The sequence below is a fragment of the Notamacropus eugenii genome, chromosome 4 (genome assembly GCF_028372415.1).
Source record: "Notamacropus eugenii isolate mMacEug1 chromosome 4, mMacEug1.pri_v2, whole genome shotgun sequence".
NCBI classification, from domain to species: domain Eukaryota; kingdom Metazoa; phylum Chordata; class Mammalia; order Diprotodontia; family Macropodidae; genus Notamacropus; species Notamacropus eugenii.
In genome coordinates, this window is record NC_092875.1 from 187,812,497 (window position 1) to 187,829,627 (window position 17,131).

At 43.1% G+C, this 17,131-nt stretch overlaps 2 protein-coding genes across 11 annotated transcripts in view; one reads left to right on the forward strand and one right to left on the reverse strand.

The window, feature by feature from the left end:
* The window catches only part of JARID2 (jumonji and AT-rich interaction domain containing 2), a 334,461-nt gene extending 323,140 nt beyond the window's left edge, over positions 1-11,321 (forward strand). For both annotated transcript variants that reach the window (XM_072603889.1, XM_072603890.1), the window contains one exon: positions 10,551-11,321. In XM_072603889.1, the coding sequence (XP_072459990.1) occupies positions 10,551-10,733 (183 nt within the window). In that variant the 3' untranslated portion in view covers positions 10,734-11,321. The remainder of the gene's footprint in view (positions 1-10,550) is intronic.
* Positions 11,322-13,639: 2,318 nt separating this feature from the next.
* DTNBP1 (dystrobrevin binding protein 1) overlaps positions 13,640-17,131 on the reverse strand; it is a 180,955-nt gene continuing 177,463 nt past the window's right edge. For all 9 annotated transcript variants that reach the window (XM_072603895.1, XM_072603899.1, XM_072603894.1 and 6 more), the window contains 2 exons: positions 16,253-16,390; positions 13,640-14,102 (listed from right to left, as the gene is read on the reverse strand). In XM_072603895.1, the coding sequence (XP_072459996.1) occupies positions 13,870-14,102; positions 16,253-16,390 (371 nt within the window). In that variant the 3' untranslated portion in view covers positions 13,640-13,869. The remainder of the gene's footprint in view (positions 14,103-16,252; positions 16,391-17,131) is intronic.

Below are 17,131 nucleotides of genomic sequence, written 5' to 3' on the forward strand. Positions count from 1 at the left end.
GGGGCTGTAGATGTGTTGGATTTAGTGGGAAGTAAGAATTTCATTTAAACATTTAATAGAAGCATAGTAAGATGTGCAGCCCCTCTTCTCTTATAATTCTCTTCCTTTGCTGCAGTAGAATCAAAAGGAGCCTGTTTCGGTAGTATTCTGTACAAAAGGCCAGATGTGGCATGGAGACATCTGGTTGTGAGTTTAGAGGAGGGTAGCAATTGATTATTTGTGTTGCCCTGGTTTCAAACACTGTTGGAAACTGCTCTCATGGCCACTGCACTCATCTGTCTAAGAAACTGGTAACGTTGCGGGGAGAAAGAGCCGGCACAATTGTAGCAAGAACGACTTGGGTTCATGTGCAACAGCTGTGATGACCATGCTAAGACTTGCCCCAAGTAACCACACTGATTCTGTCCCTGCCACTTGGGAGCTGGGAGCCATTTCCCCAGTGCCTGCGTTTCCCAGGTTTGCCACCGTCATGGCCCCTCTGCTTTTGCAGTCATTCCCCTTGGCTCCATGGAAGCAGCTACAAGGGATTGGGATTTCTTTGCTCTGTGCTGTCTCTGAGCAGTGTCCCCCATTGACCTTGAGTTGTTTAGATTATTTGCCTTATGTGCCCTCCTGTGCATATTGGTGGTCTCAGTGCTCAGCCCTTGGGTCCCCAAACCCTCTTCAGAGCCTTTTCCTCACTTGAAGGAGGCCCAGTCTTGAATGATTCCCATTGCGCTTGCTAGTGGAGAAGCTACTGGCAGGGTCAACCTCTTTCTATTCTAAATCTCTAGAATAACTCAGTCAGTATTCTTGGCAGCCGTGGGTTTAATTTACAAGGGATTTGGTTGCATTTTCTATGTGGGTGGGTAATGCAAATGTCTTGTCAAGCTGACTGGCATCTACCTGAGTGAGAAGAGGACGAAACTTTGCCTGCCCCCATTGCAGGTGGGTGGGCCAGGGCCAGGATGTGGCAGGAGGATTAGGAGGTTTATTCCTGAGACCCACAGGGTAGGCAGAAACAGAAGGTGATGGACTGAGGCCAAAATAACAGGGGGAGGTTGGGTCCCTTTCTCTTCACTCTTTTCTCACCTCCCACCAGGCTCTGGATTCAGGTTCAACTGCAAGCAGGAAGCTAAGTAAATAGATATTGCTGCCAGAATGGAGTGGTTATTAGGGACATAGCTCCCATATTCCTCAGGCACACACTCTTAAGTGACATGCTACCCTTGAAGCTTTATATAAATAAATAGCAGAGAGGGTACTGGATTTGAAATCAGAGCACTTGGGTTCGACTTCTGCATTCGCCCCGTACTCCCTGTGTGGGATAGGGACTGAGACTGGACCTGTGATTTCATCAGATAGAGAAGTTCTGGAAGGGAGTCATCCCTCTCCCAAGGCAGTTAGGCACCTCTCCAGCTCAGTCTGAGGGAGCTACCCAAGATTGCAGAGTCCTGGTCACAGTGTGGGTGAGAGGCAGGGCTTGAACCCAGCTGTTGGGCTTTGACATCATTTCCCTGGACCCTCTATGGAGCTGTCGCTGTCACGTTCATCAGACTGCTTAACTTCTCAGGGCCTAAAGCAGAGAGCTGGAAGAGATGGATAGTCTTGAGGGGCACTCCCTGCTCTAAATCTGAGTGTGTGTTTATTTTTAGGACCCAGAGTGTTTTGCAAAAGAAAAGGCCATGAACTATGTTTCTGCTGCTCGTGGAGCTAATGAGTCAAATGATCTAGAAATAAATTTAATACTTCTGTGTACACCCCGTTATCAGTCCTCTTTGGCGGGATTATAAGTAAGGGTTCACTGGCAGCCCTTCTCTCCCAAGCCAGCTGTTAATGTTGGCTTAGTCAAACCACATTCTATTCTGTTATGAAGCAGCAACAGTTCTCACTTTATTGTTAATAAATTTCTGTTTTCCTCTAGACTCCCATGGAGAAGGAGGAATGCAGTGCTTTTGTAAATAGCCTCTCAGATCCTAAAAATACCTAAGACTACATCTTACTTGTTGTACTTGTTAGAAATTTGTTTTAGAGGGAGAACCATGTAGCCTGACGATGAGAAATAGGTGATGTTCTCAGACAAGTGGGTTCATTGTCTTATTTTTTATTGCAAACATGGGGCATACCTACTTTGTGCTGTTTATCACTCAGTAGAATAAGAATATCTTGGTCATTGAGGGTTATTTTGCAAACCTCAGCAGCATGCTGATTAGTGAATTCTTATTAATGGGAAGTTATTCCTAAAAGAGTGATATCCAGGTATTAAAAATTAGATTTATTCCTGAAGGGGTCTCTCATCTTCAGACACTGAAGGACTGATACAACCTTGTGTGTCCTTGACAAGCAGAGGCAGATAGAACAGACCTCTTACTCTTACCCCACTGGTCAGCAGTATGTCTGACTCTCTCAGCTGTTGCACCCAGCAGGTACTGAGTGCACACTTAATCAACTGAAGGACTTCATTGCTGGAGAAATGTTTCACGCACTATGCCCTGCTTAGTGACATGGCTCATTTCTATCTTCCAGTTTGTGCCATGATGCCCCAGCTGGGAAAATGATCATTGAAGAGATCTTCCTCCTTACCTTCTTTCTCTTCCCCCTGAACACATCCTTGTCCTATTTGTCTCTACTAGTAATGCACTGAAATAGGCAGTGTGCCACAGTGGATTGGGTGTCTGAACATCACATCTGAGCCTCATCTGCCAAACGAAGAGGTCAGATTTAGGCTTGCTTCCCAAAGGTTGATCACAGAGGGTCCAGGGAGGCCTTGAGAACCTTTTAGGGAACATACAAGTTCAAAACTATTTATATAGTAAGACATTTTAGGTACTAGCATGCTAAATATTGATTGATTAATAGAGCCCACATGCACAGAAGTTTGGGCGTGGGGAGGGTGAGTCCTTCATTTTTAAGAATAAAAAGATTGAGAACTTCCAGACTGGATCTGTGCACCTTAGGTGTCATCCCTAGTTTCCAGGGTGAGAACAGATGATGTTTAAAGCACATACTATGAAAATAGAACTCTGGGATCTGGGCTCTTACTTAGCTACTCTTTCCTCTCCTTCTGCCAAACCTGAAACATCCGTCCAGCTGTCTGCCTTGTCTTTCCCCTCTGTACTCAAGAATCCTTTTGGAAGAATATAAATAACTAGAAGGGGTAGCTAGATGATACAGTGGATGGAGTGCCAGGCCTAGAGTTAGGAAGACCTGAATTCAAATCTTGCCTCAGACAACAGCTGTATGACCTTGGATGTGATACTGTTTGCCTCAGTTTCACCATCTGTAAAGTGAGCTAGAGAAGGAAATGGCAAACCACTCGGGTATCTGCCAAGAAAACTCCAAATACTGTCAAGAAGAGTTGAATATTTGAAATGAGTGAACAGTGAAGACAGACACAACAACTGTAACAGCAGCAATGTTGTAGTCCCCACTGGCATTTTTATATGCACCTTAAGGCTTGCAAAGAGCTTTGCGTATGTAGTCTCATTTGTTTGAGGTGTAGGTCCTCTGATTCCCATTTTACTGATGAGGATACTGAGGCCAAGGGAAGTTCGTGGCAGGGAGGCAGCCTGCAGAGCTGGGGGGATTTGGGCTGATGCCAGAAGAGGGCCAGGGAAGCTCAGAGCATTCCAGGTGTAGGGGAGACTGAGAAAATACAGTGTCATGTTTGAGAAGGAGCAGGTAGGCCAGTGATGCTGGGTACATGGAGGGATGTCCAAACGTAAGAACAATGGCAATTTAGGAAGAGTTTTAATGACATCCCGGGTTCTTTGAGTCAGAAGAGTCCCAGGAGAAGATATCTTGTTCTCCTCCACTTCTGCCTCTTGTACCTGCTACTCAGAAAGGGCTGAGGAGTTAGTTGATAAACATTGATTAAGTGCTTACTGTGTGGCAGGCACTGTGTGCTGAGTGCTTGGGACAGAAGTACAAAAAAAGAAAATAGCCTGTACCCTCATGGAGCCCTACAGTCTCATGGGGGAAGACAACATGCAAACGGGGCAGAGGATGAAGGGACAGGCAACGTACCTGCCCGGGGCATCTCAGAGCAGTGCAGCCAGGAGAGAAATGAAACTTCCTGAGCTGAGCTCCCTTCTTAAATGGAGCATCTGGAGTTTGCGACATCAGTCTCAGGGACAGAGTAGTGGTGAGCTGGAGAGCAGTTAAGACTGATGGGATTGTGCAGGATGATGAGGTTCTCCCAACAATGAGCTTCCTTGAGGGCCATCTCATGGGTTTGACACTTAGAGTAAGGCATTTTTGTGGAGCTCTAATAGCACCTCAGCCACAATATATTTTGGGGTTAAGAACAGGACCCTCCAGGTTCAATCCCGAAACCACTGATTGGTTTTCTTCTCTCATCAGAGGCAAACTGTTTATTGTTTATGGCAAAAGATCTGAAGGTAAACCATAAGAGTATTTGGCGAAGGCAGTTGGTTGCATGTCCAAATAAGATGGGTCAGAATTGCTCTGCTTTTGGCTAAATTATAAGATTGGAAAGCCTGAAATAGCCTTATTTGCATCTCTTTTGTTTTTTCCAAAACACACACTCAGTGAAGACAATAACCACTTTGTCTCCTCTTTCTTTACTTAAAGAGCAAATGCCAGAATATGGTTAAAAATAAAACCTAAGGATCTTCATCAAAGTCTCTATCCCAGTATTTCTTGATTCAACCTGAGAGAGATGGATATCTTTCTGAGAACACATTGAAGCAAGCTCTGGGAAGCATAAGCCCAGATTTTTACCAACCTCTTGGCACTGATTAAATTTTTACAAGCCTCTAATGTAGCAAAACCCCAGAAAAATTGAATAACTCCGTAAGTAACAGGAGCCCGGCATGTCAGGCATCTGTGTTTTATTCCTAAAAAAAAGGGAAAGCAATGGATGTCATTTAATTTAATAAGAATTAAAATGCCTTTGGATTATTGAGAAGTAAATTATGATTGCTGCAGACTTCCATATTCCATTTGAATAGACAGATTGGTTCTAGCTCTTTATCCCTCTTCTGTGGTGTGAGATTTTTGGATAAGGTAAGAAGAGGTTGTGGTCAGTCTCTCAGAGATTAAGGCATCTGTTCTGTGAAGTACAGTAACTGCCAAAGACAATTAGCTGTCATGTCCTAGCCACCATGATGAATGGTCAAGTGGCTGTATCATCACATTGAGAGTGGGTATCTCATTAGGGCAGGAAGAACAACACTGAACTGCCATCTTCTGGGGTAGGGACTGGTGGGGGAGAGATTGTGACCATGATTGGTCTCAAACACTTTAGCCTCCATAGTCACCTGGCTTTGTTACATCAGATGAGATTTGTTGTAAAAGATTAAGATATATTTCTCCTTTATGAAGTCCAGCATTTGCTCCCAGATTCAGGACCATAATCCTTGTAAGACAGTAGGTGTGACCATTATTTCATATCCTAGTCTATTTGTCAGGTTCATGTCTGACTCTTCTTTCTTGGCAAAAATATCGGAGTGCTTTGCCATTGCCTCCAGCTCATTTTGCAGATGAGGAAAATGAGGCAAACAGGGGGAAGTGACTTCCCCAGGGTCACACAGTTAGTAAGTATCTGAAGTCAGGTTGGAACTCAGGTCCTGTTGACTCCAAGGCCAGTGCTGTATCCACTGCACCCCCTGGCTGCCTTCCTTATGGCCTCACCTGCATTATTATTCCTTCCCCTCCCTTGTTTTCCTTTCTTGAACATTAAGCCCTCTATCAGAGACTGAGGGAAATGGAGCTGATACTTACTGTTATATTGATAGAGGCAGATGACTTCCAAAGGATTTATTCTTTATCCAAATTCTTTTTCCTATATCCAAAGGATTTAGATTTATTCTGCAGTCTACCTTTAGATTGGTATACAGGCTCTTCTAGAAATATTAAATTGACCTGTGCCTGTGGTCATGCCCATTTTCTGTACACTATGCTTATTTCACTGGTTGCCCAGAATGAGAGCTTCCTTTTAAGTGAACCTTTATTAAGCACATGCTCAGTGCTTGATTGGTGGACAGACACAACAGTAAAACCATTCCTGTTCTTAAGGGACTGACATTCTGTTGAGATACAACATATCTGCAAATGGGCCAATAGGAGGTAACCTGAAGAGGCAATCCGAGGTAGAAGGAAACTTGAGAGATGAGCTTAGAAGCAAGAGATTTGGAGAGCCTGGAGGGAAGTGAGGGTGCATTGTAGAGGAGGACACAACTTGTGGGACGAGTGAGAGGGAGTAGAGGAATGAGTTAGACACAAATTGTCCACCTGGCTAAGCGCTGGAGGTATATGTGCTCATCCTTCATTGCCGGAGAAGACCAGGCCATCAGAGAAATAATGACATGACTTGCACTTGACTTTGTTTTGAGTGAGGGAGGGCTGTGCAGGTCACCAGCCTCACATGTCCTCCAGAGCCATCTGAGTCCAGTGACCAGATATTCATCAGGATGACTGGAGATGACCCAGGATGAGGCAGTTGGGGTTAAGTGACTTGCCTAAGGTCATACAGCTAGTGAGTGTCAAGTGTCTGAGGTGAGATTTGAACTCAGGTCCTCTTGACTCCTGCACTGGTATTCTGTCCACTACACCACCTAGCTGTCCCAAGTGTTGGGGGGGAGAGGGGGAAGATGGTAGAAAGAGTGGAGAGAAGTATGAGCCCAGAGATTCAAGCTGTGGAGTTAAAAATTGTTATGAGCTAGAAACTGATGAGAATTTTGGAGGAAAGGTGACTTTTGGGTGGGGGTGGGGGTGGTTCTCTTTTGGATTTGCTTCATTTGGGATATATGTAGGCCATCTGCTTGGAAAGGTCCAACAGGCATTTGGCTATTTAAGGGTAGAATTCAGAAGAGAAACTAGGGTTAGATATATGTATACATTTGGGAATCATTTGTGTAAAGATAATTCATGGGAGTAAGCTCTCCCAAAGATCATATTTTTAAAAACAAATGAAAATGAGAGTCCTGTACTTAGACTTGTAGAGTAATTGTTTTGTCATTAGAGAGTCGGAAAGGATGATGATCCAGCAAAGGGACCAAGAGGTCAGATGGCTAGGAAGAGGACCAGGAGGAAAATCGTGTCAAGGAAGTGAAGATAAAGAAGAATGGATGGTTTCTGGTGTTCTGAAAAGCCTCATAGAGCTTCAGCTAGGATACAGGTAGCAAAGAGGCTCCTAAATGATCAGATAAATGACTGTTGGGGATCTTGGATGGAATGGAATTGGAGAGGGTGTCAGGACATTAGAAGTGGAATGTAGATGACTTTTTCTGTGAAAGGAAGGGGAAAAAAGATAGGATCAAGGGAAGGTGTTTAAGGATGGAACAAACCTGGGCATGTTTTAAGCAGTGGGGAAGGAATGTATTTGTAGTGGACTTTGTCAGTAATGTCATATGACTAACTCTAGTGACATTCAGCAGTGTGTGCATGTGCACATGCACGTGCACACAGACTCACACAGACACACACCACGCAGAAATACACACACAGACACACACACACACACACACACACACACACACACACGGGAAGATAGATTGAGGAGAGGGGAAGTTGGCAGAGGACAGACGCAGAATTGGGTGTTTTGTCAGAACATAAACCAAACCACATTGTTGCACTGTTGGAAGAGCTGTGGATTGGTCTAGCCATTCTGAAAAGCAATTTGCAACTATGCCCCCAAAGTTACATGATACCAACCCTAAAGAGGAAAACACCCTCCATATACAGTCACATTTATAGCAGTTCTTTGTGGTGGCAAAGAACTACAAAGTAATGGTGCCCAATACAATAGGTGTTTAATAACAGTTTGTTTCCTTCCTGTTATTTGGGGAATAACCTGAACAAATTGTGGCATGTGAATGTAATAGAATATTATTTTGCTGTAAAAAACGAAGAGATGATTTCAGAAAATCCTGGGACGCCTTGTGTGCAATGATGCGGAGGGAGTGGAACCTGGAAGGCTTAATACGGCTGTGATATAAGAATTATAAACTCTGATCAGTGCAATGATCAGCGATTTCTTAGGACTCATTAGGACACATGCCACCCGTCTCCTGACAGAGGTGATGAACTAGTGTCCAAAATGGTAGAAGTTTTTTGGACACAACCAATATGGGGGTTTGATTTGCTTGACTTCATATTTCTTGCAAGACTTTTGTGTCTGGTCTCGTTCCTCAACCCTCCCCCTCCGCCCTGTAAAGTGCAGCCCTGAGGCCAGAGCAGTCTGACGGCCTGGCAGAGCAGTGTGAGCTGATCCTGGGAAGATGATAAATTTAGAAGTGAGGCTGAGGGAGACTTGGAAAAACAGGGATGAAAAAGCGAGAGGACTTTGGGAGTTCAGGCCGTGGATGTAGCATAAGGGCTGAGGGATGGTGCATTCAGTAGGCTCTCTTTGGTATACTGTTTTTGAAGATGCGCCCATTCCACATGCTGGGGAAGTCTTCCCATACTTGGGGTAGACAACCCCCAACACAGCAATGGGTTTGAGGCCTGTTGGTTACCCTCTATCTGGTTTGCCAGATCTGGCCACTCACTGCAGGTGCTGCTGCAGCTTCTTGGAGCCACAGGTGAGAGTTGGGTGACTGGTTGGACACCAAAAAAGGATGAATAGCCCTCACCCCAGAGGTGCCAGTCCTCCCTGAACACCCCCTACTCATCATTTACTATACTACTTCCTTCCCTGGGGATGGCTGAGGTAGAAATAGGGGAGCTACAGATATTGATGAGCTGCGGGACTTTGGGATCCGAGAGGACACTAACAAGTATATTAATATCTATAGGTAGTGGTACATAGGTATACAGGTGTGTCATATGTTAGCCTAATGTAAACATAAGCATGGGACCATAAGGGGAGACTCTGGGCCTGGTTCTGAATACCATGAGGAAGGATGGGAGATAATTTATACACTAATGTGCAGCAGTAGCTGGAAGCTAGACTGGGTGATAAAGACTCATTAAAGTGAACATCAGATGATGAGAGGTTGTTGAGGCATGGTGGCAAAGAGAAAGGCTGAAAAGAAATGGAGTTCATTGTCTCTACTTGTAAGAAGTTATTAACAATATCAGCCTGTTTTTTTTTTTCTCTAGACATGAGGAAGTCAGGAGTAGGAAAAGTCTGGAGATGTAGTTGTTCATCTCAGTTGGTAAATACCTGGTGTCTGTTCTTGGGGACCTGACCCCAAGTACTGAGGTCCATCCAGAAAGTGACCTATGTGTCCCTCAGATAAAGTCTATCTTGACCACAACAAGAGGCTGAGTATCTGGATATTAACTAGTTAGAATGAAAGATTTGTTGTTTTTCTTGGTGTGGAGGGTGGAAGGGGAGGTAGAGATGGCATTACATCTTTACCTATGGTGTGTCTCCACTGAATCTGGGAGGACAGAAAGACTTCAAAACCAGCCCCTAGGATTGGAGCTTCAGTCTTCCAGGTTTCATGATTAGGAAGGAGGGGGATGGGTACAGAGTGACCTTGACCTAGAGGCCTGTGCAGGTACTTAGAGGACATCGGGCAGAGAAAGTTCCACCTCTACATGTGGCTGACACAGCCCGGGGCACTCAGGTGGCAGAGGGCTGAGTTCTGAAACAGTCCAGTGACAAGGTTGTTTTAGATTAAAAATAAGAGACCATCGTACCATATTCCAAGGATCCTAAAACCATTCCACTGACTTGTAGCTAGCTTTCGCTAATATTGACTATTAGAAATTAACTGTGTGAGTAGTGCTTATTGACTATGAGTTGAACTCCCCTTTGACTACTCTCTATGTGGAATCTCTGTGCCAAATCTATGTGAAATATTAAACTGATCCTGCAAACAGCTGCCTCTTAGTGGTGAGAGAGAACGTTAGTTTGGTTCACTCCACTGCCACTGCTCTTCTGGGTAAAAGGTAATGAGCACAGTTAGTGTGTGAGCTTTGGCAGAGGGTTTTTTAGGCCATCCCCTTCTAACCAAAGTGAAGTAGGTGTCACTAAATTTATGATTAAATTGGTGCTTAGATGTTGCTAGTTGGACCAGCTGTGTAAACCTAGCCATTCAGTAAGAATGACTTTGTGTAAGCTGAGATCTGTCTTTGTTTTATTTTCACTTTAAATGACCATTGTCAAGAAGAGTGAGCCACAGGTTGATGTTGACTCCTAAGCATAACATTCGTCTCATAAAGTGCTCCTCATCATAAAAGACACACAAGGCTTTGGCTACAGCATCTCACAACTTTATCCAAGCATTCAAAGAACAGGATGGCCATCCATTTTTAAACGTAAATATTGTCAGGCAGCTTTGCTTGTCCTGCTTCGTAGGTGGCAGTGTCTGTGCCCCCTCACCTGGCTGGCCGGCCCCCTTCCTTCCTGGTGAGGCGTGTCAGTTTTCCTTTCCTGCCCCTCTCAGGCAGTCTTCCTTTCTAGGTTTCTGTTGGTGAGCAGTTCTGTCACATGTTCAGTTGGTCTTCCCTGGCATCAGCCTCGGTAGGACAGCTTTCCTGGGGGACCCACACACACTGCCTTTGCTACCTGAGGGCTGTAGGCCCAGGAAGTAAGGGGAAGGGACAAGATTTCACCAGATATCCTCATTTCACCCTCTCCTTTTCCTCCCAAACAGGAACAAATTATCAGTCTGGTCAATCAGATTTGTGGGAAAGTTTCTGGGAAAAATGGCAGCATTGAGAACTGTATCAGCAAGCCTACACCAAAAAGAGGACCCCGGAAGAGAGCAACAGTTGACGTGCCATCATCTAGGCTTTCATCCTCCAGTTCATCCAGAAGTGCTTCAAGTTCATCATGAAGATGCCAACACTCATTGTCGATTTATATATATTTTTTTGTAATTATTATATCCTAGTTTGGAGTACTTGCTGTAGAATACAAGCTGTCTTTGCACTAGCTCTAAAGAAGATTTTCTTCTGGTTTTAGAGAACTAATTTTGTTTTAGCATTAAAATTGTTGAAATTTTTTTTGTACTTAGGATAGTTAGATACGGTAGTTGGATTTTTGGAAACTGCCGTATAGTCACTGTTTTAAAACCCTTGAGGGGCTGAGATATTAATTTGTATCACCCCTTTGGCTAAGCAAAAGCCTTTTTTTTTTTTTTTTTTGTTGGATTGGTTTGTTGTTTTTTTTGTTTATTTGGTGGGGTTGGTTTTTTCGGGGGATTTTGTTTTTTTGTTTTTATTTTTTTCATAACTGTGGGGAAAAAAATACTTTTAACCCATTTTTAATAGGTTGAAGTTTGATGTATTTTATAATTTGTTCTCCAGTCATGTGAGCAGATTTTCTAGAGAGAAAGGGGATAGGAGACAACAAAAACTTGAAAGACGAAGTTGCTTTACTTTGGCTGTCTTTTCTTCTGTCGTGTGCAAGATGAGTTTTGTAATTTTTTTTTAATTGGATGATGCCCATTCTTTTTCTTTGGGAGGTTATGGCAGCTGAAGGGGGACTTTATTTCCTAACCATAGGCAAAATGATGAGATTTGGAGTGACGAGGTTCTTTTACCAGCACATCACTATGCATCTGTTTAAGGAAAAAAAAAAAGAGAAAGAGAGAGAGAGAAGAAAGACTGCCTACCTTGGAGGGGTCATGTGAGGGAAAACTGTGCCTGATTTCATTAGGAAATCCATTCTGTTATTTTTTTGGTGCTGTTGGCTACTTTATCAAAAAAAAAAAAAACAAAAAGCAAAAAAAAACAACCCTTCAATAGCATCCTTACAAGAAAAAAAAGGAAAAAAATGATGAAGCCCTAAGTGCTTCTTTGTCATAGACGTGCAATCTTTCCGACATTCCATTTTCATCCCACGGTTGTTGTTTCACATCTTTACACAAGTCAGCATTAATCTTTTCCTTTCTGAATTTGTTTCATTTCTGTGATCACATTTAGAGCCACTAGGAGGTCTGCATAGTTGTTTTTGAATGTGAAAATGCATCTGCGCTCATCTTGTCTTTTTTCCTGTATGTTATAACAAAACAGAACAAAACACACACACACATACACACAAACACACACAAGAAATCCCATCCCTTTTTGTACATATGCCTGTAAATTGTTTTAAATACTTGAGCCTTTTTTCTTGGTGGGGAGGGTGGGAAGGGCGGCAAAGGGACAAGATGAAGAAAAGCCTTACGTTTCCGTTTCTTCATCGGTTGGATTGGACTGGATGCTTACAGGGTTTTTCTTGTAACATTTATATAAGTGCTGCTTACGTCACTGAACAACAACGAAAAATCATAATGGAGTAGCTGTCGCCCTCTTCTGGTTGTGTGTACAGTCTGTGTGGAATAAAGAAGGGAAACTTTTCACAAGCCGTCCTCTGTTTCATAATTGAGTTCAACAAGACCGTAGCTACCCACCTCACACTGAGCTTGCCAGTGGGGACTTGTCAGGGAAGTCCTAGAATACAATTTGTTGGTTGTTGTTACAGAAGACTGAACTGTTTTTTGGAATATTGAACAATAACATAAACAAGTTTGAGTGTTTTCCAATGTGGTTGTCCAGTTTTTATGGCCTTGCTGTGTACTTTTCCCCTCTTTTTGACAGTAAACTTCTGACTATGGCTTACAGTTGGACATTTAATTTATTAGCGCTGCTCTGCTCTCTTTCCTTGGAAGGAAAGACTTCATTGTTGTTTATTGCCAGTTTTTTTTTTTTTGTTTACTTTTCAGGTTTGTACTACAAGGTTTAATAATAAAAACAGTTTTTTGGACATTTGTCTGTCTTGTGGAAGATGAGTGAGTGGAACTAGCTCTTTCACGCCTGACAGAGGGCACTGTCTCCTCCCTGGCTTTCTTCCCCCTCATGACCCATGGTAGAAAAATAGAAATCGGTGAGAAGGGAGTGTTCTCCAGTCCCTGGTTGATGTGTACAATTCAGTCTTTTCACATGGCCTGTCGTAGGTGCCAGCGAGAAGTGAACTTTATGGTTCCTGTTGTGAGCCATGGCGTCTAGAATGAAGGCTTGGGGAGGAGGGCTGCGTATCACTCTTGACTCCTTTGGCATCGCCACCTCTCCTGCTGTCGCTCTTTGTTTCTTGAATTCATTGCTTTACCATTTCCCTTCCTTCCTTTCAGTAAGCCAGCTTACCATCGTCCTACACACAAAGACTCTGTGAAGGCAGAGAAGCACAAGCTGAAACATTCATTTCTCTCAGGCCTAGGACCTGAGAATTGAGTTCAAGGTTGGTAGCTGTATAACAGTCAACATCTCCATCACCTTAGTGTCAACTGCTTTTTCTCTAACTTGTTTTTCCTTGCCAAAGAAGTCAAGGAGATTGGGGGAGGGGGAAGATAGAAAGCACGGGTATTGGCATTAGGTTCAGACATCTGCTCCTTCGGGCCTCTTGCTGCTATGTTAAAAGCAGATCTTGTATACAGTGGTTGTACAGGATAGTTTGGTAGGAGAGTAAGGAAGGGGGAAGGGTCAAATTCATTGTATTTTGAGCTGAGAGCCATCTTATTGAGTAATTGATAAAGTCAAATTTCCTCCAGAGAAAAGTGGCTGACTATGGGTTTTCTGTTAACCACTGACCGAGGCAGAAGTGACACTTGCCTTTTAGACGGTCCCTCAAATTGGCAAGTATTAGGTGCCGCCCACTTTGCTTTCAAAGTGTAGGTTCTCCAGGCTCAACAAAAGGAACTATATTTTTTTGTCTTTGTTTGAGATTATTTCTAAAGTATAACAAATACACAAAAAAAAGGACTAAGAGCTTCAGAATTTATTTGCTGTACAAAGTTTAATAATGCTCAAAGTTCTCAAATTTTATTGTTAGAGAAAACTTGTGCTTTTAGGCAACTCCCACTCATTGGCAATTTTATAAAAGTCTAGTATCCCCATAAAACAATTGACTCCAGGCAGGTATCTGGTCAAAACTTGAGCTGTCTTCATTTAAATACTGTGTAATCAAAGAATGAAGGGCAGGCTTCATGGAATTTAAGAGTCACTTTCATCACTGACATCTGACCTGGCCTTTATAGTAGCCAGAGCAGTGTCCACCTGGACTTCTTCCTCATCAGACTGAACAACAGGGGACTCTCCACTTTCACTATTCTCTTGGGTGACAGAGTCAGTGCAGACTGAGGATAAGGAAGACGGTTTGCTCTGAGATGCAGAGTGGTTGGGAACCTCAAGGCTTATTTCATTCTGACAAGTACTGGCATCAGGCCCTGCCAAAAGAGCAGAAGAAGAAAAGTGAAATTCACCAGAGAGGAGATGCTAAATTTATTCTGGGAGTTTCTCTTTCCCAGAGTGTGTTGGAGTATAAGCTGGATGGAATCAAAGGCGTGGGTGTGTGTATTCACTCCTGACCATTATCAGAGCTGCCCTTGCTCCTAGTCACCACTGGCCTCCTAGTTTATGATAGTGAAAGAAAATAACTCATGTTTATGTAATGTCCTGTGCTACAGGTAATACACGTGTTTCCCAGATGAGTAAACTAAAGGTCATAGCTATCTGTTATTGGCCACACAGCTAATAAGTATCAGGGGAGATTGAAGTCCAGGTCTTTTGGACTTGAGATCTGGCATTCCACCACTAAGAATACTCAGACTGCCTTTAAAAAAGCAAAAAGTAAACCACTAAATGTTCTTTTTTATTATGAACTTAAGACAAATATCACTGATTTTTTCCTACAGCTTTGAGTCTGAGTAAAAAGTTGCCTTACACCACCCAAGTTAGTGATGGCCACAGAAATAAACGTGGTACCCTGGGAACGATCTGCAGTCCTGTAATGGACAATGTGCTTTAGCCCCTTAGGGGACCTCTTCTTAAAAATGGAATGCTTGTTTTATTCTTTCAAGTCCCTTTCTCAACTTGTGTCCCAATAATCTTCAGCCCAGGCAAAGAATACTGGTTTTTAGATCTTGCTCAGGAGTGAATGTGCGTAAGAGTGTCTGTCACATCAGGCAGATGAAGTGCACAGACATAGACCTGATGGGGCAGGAAGAGCTCTCCTGCTACCTTTACCTTCACTTCCTGGTTTACCATGAGGAACTAGAATCAATTCTGGTGCCAAAATCATCTCTTGGACAACAACAAGTGGCAGAACCTGCTAAAATGAAGCTGAAAATGTGAAGCCATCATCAGGTAAGTTAGTGCTGTTAAGCTCCACTGTCTCACTGATTGGGGGGAGGGTTCAAGCTAAAACGAAGATGGTAGACCTGAGGTCTCTTCTAACATTAAAAATTTAGAAAAGGAGGTAACTCCTGCCACTTACCTAGCTACTGATTTTTAAGGAGCAAAGAACACCACATTTCAGAAATGGATTTGGGAAAAAAAAAGCAGGAACTTGTTCAGCAGAACTGTAATAAAGGGAGACCCAGCATAATGGAACAGACTCTCCAATCCAGTGCTTTTAGGAGAAGTGGATGTGGTAGCTCTAGTCCAGGCTCTGGGATTATGTAACTGCCTCCATAGGCTAGACTTTCTTTGTAAAGTAAGCAAGCTACATGCTGCTCTAAAGGTAACTGAAAACCCATCCAGTTTTGCTACCTTAATTTGTCACAAAAAAAAAAAAAAAAAAAAAGAAGGTACGGATGAACTTAAGTGTCATAGATATTGTGTTGCTGCCCAGGGTCTGGCTGGCGGCCACTAAGCTCAATATAATCCCCTACTTGAGGAGCCTGCCCCTGATGCTTGCTGTCCTGTGGCTGGCAGGGGTCAGTCCCTATTCCTGACTATTCCCTATTCTTCTAGCTTCACAAGTAGCTCACTGAGAAAATTAAAAGCTTTTGCTTTTTCATCTCAAAATTACAGCTGCTTTAAAACGTTAATTGTGTAGATTGTGTTGGTTTCAAGGGGGCGTTGAGAGGTGGTTGCTGGGAAGTGCGGGATACTTTCTTTGGAAGAAAGAAAAGCGCCCAACCTCTAGAGAGATGTCTAGATACCTGTGCTTCACATGGAAGGAACTGCTCACCAAGCTATCAGGACAGCCTTGAGACAAAGCCTGTTTGTGTGTGTGCGCGTGAGGGTAAGCCCCAAACTATGATGAAATAATCCATTTAGGAAAGGGGGTGAACAAGGGCTTGTTTCAGCAGAAATCGCCACACTTGGCCTCTAAGACACCTATTCCTTTGGGAAAAGAATGCAGTCCAAACATTATAAGCCATTTGTTCAATGATTCCAATTATTTTTGGACAACTGCAATCTACCATTGATTTCTAGCCGCTCAAAACTCACATACCTTGTGTTACAAAGCAAAGGCTGAACAGTAAGCTGGCATTTTAAAAGTGGAAAATTAACAAAAAATAGCTTTTTAAGAAAAAATACATATGCCAGCAATCAGACTGATGGAGTTTCATTTAGGCAGGTCTCATACCTAATCCAGGAGAGAGCGCATTGCCTTCTCCAGAGTTCAGAAAGACATCCAGGGCCTCTTGATCAGACATATCCATTAGGTCCATCTGTTCTAGCATGTCTACGTTGACTTCCATGGATGACATGCTGCCTATAGGCTCTGAAAAAGAACAATGAATGAACCACAATACTTAAAAACAAGGTGGAAGTTAAGTACAGGCAAGTAGTTTGTGCTACATTAGCCTTCCCTTCAAAGCGAGGTAGCTGTAAAAAGCCAGTTGGATTTGCAGCTAAAGGCCAATTCCACATTTGATTTCAGTGGAGAGCTGTCTGCAGAGAGCACAGCTCCTGTTCTTGGGCAGAATCCTTTCCATCAGACACTCTCTTCTACCACTTCAGGGTTCTTGACTTGTAACAGTCCTTATCAAAATGGCCAGCTAATAATAACCTGGGATCCCGCCACGTAAAAGGAATGGAAAGTCCCAGCTAATTACAGAGGCCTTTTGTGGGGCCAGGAAGCTGTTTTCTCTACTTGATTCCCCCTGTCAAGTTCTCAGCACAAAACAAGTAGATCCATGGAATTCTCAGTAAGGTATTTTGTTTGTTTGTTTTTTTTAAATGCAGGAAGTATTGGGCCAAGTAGAACCTTCTTCTTGTTTTCTCCCAAATAATCTTTCTAGATTGGAGTAGAGTTTTTGGTCATACTCTCATCTGTTCAACCTTCACAACTTTATAACTTGTGTTTAGGATTTTCTTAGATAATAATCTATATAAAAGAACCTTGTTTCCAATTCTAACATCCCTCTAGTTTACAACGTTGAATCAGAAAATTAACAAAGCTGCTCTTTCCCATCTCTCAAGATGGCGGACAAAAAGCCCCCAAAGGAACCAAAAGAAAAGA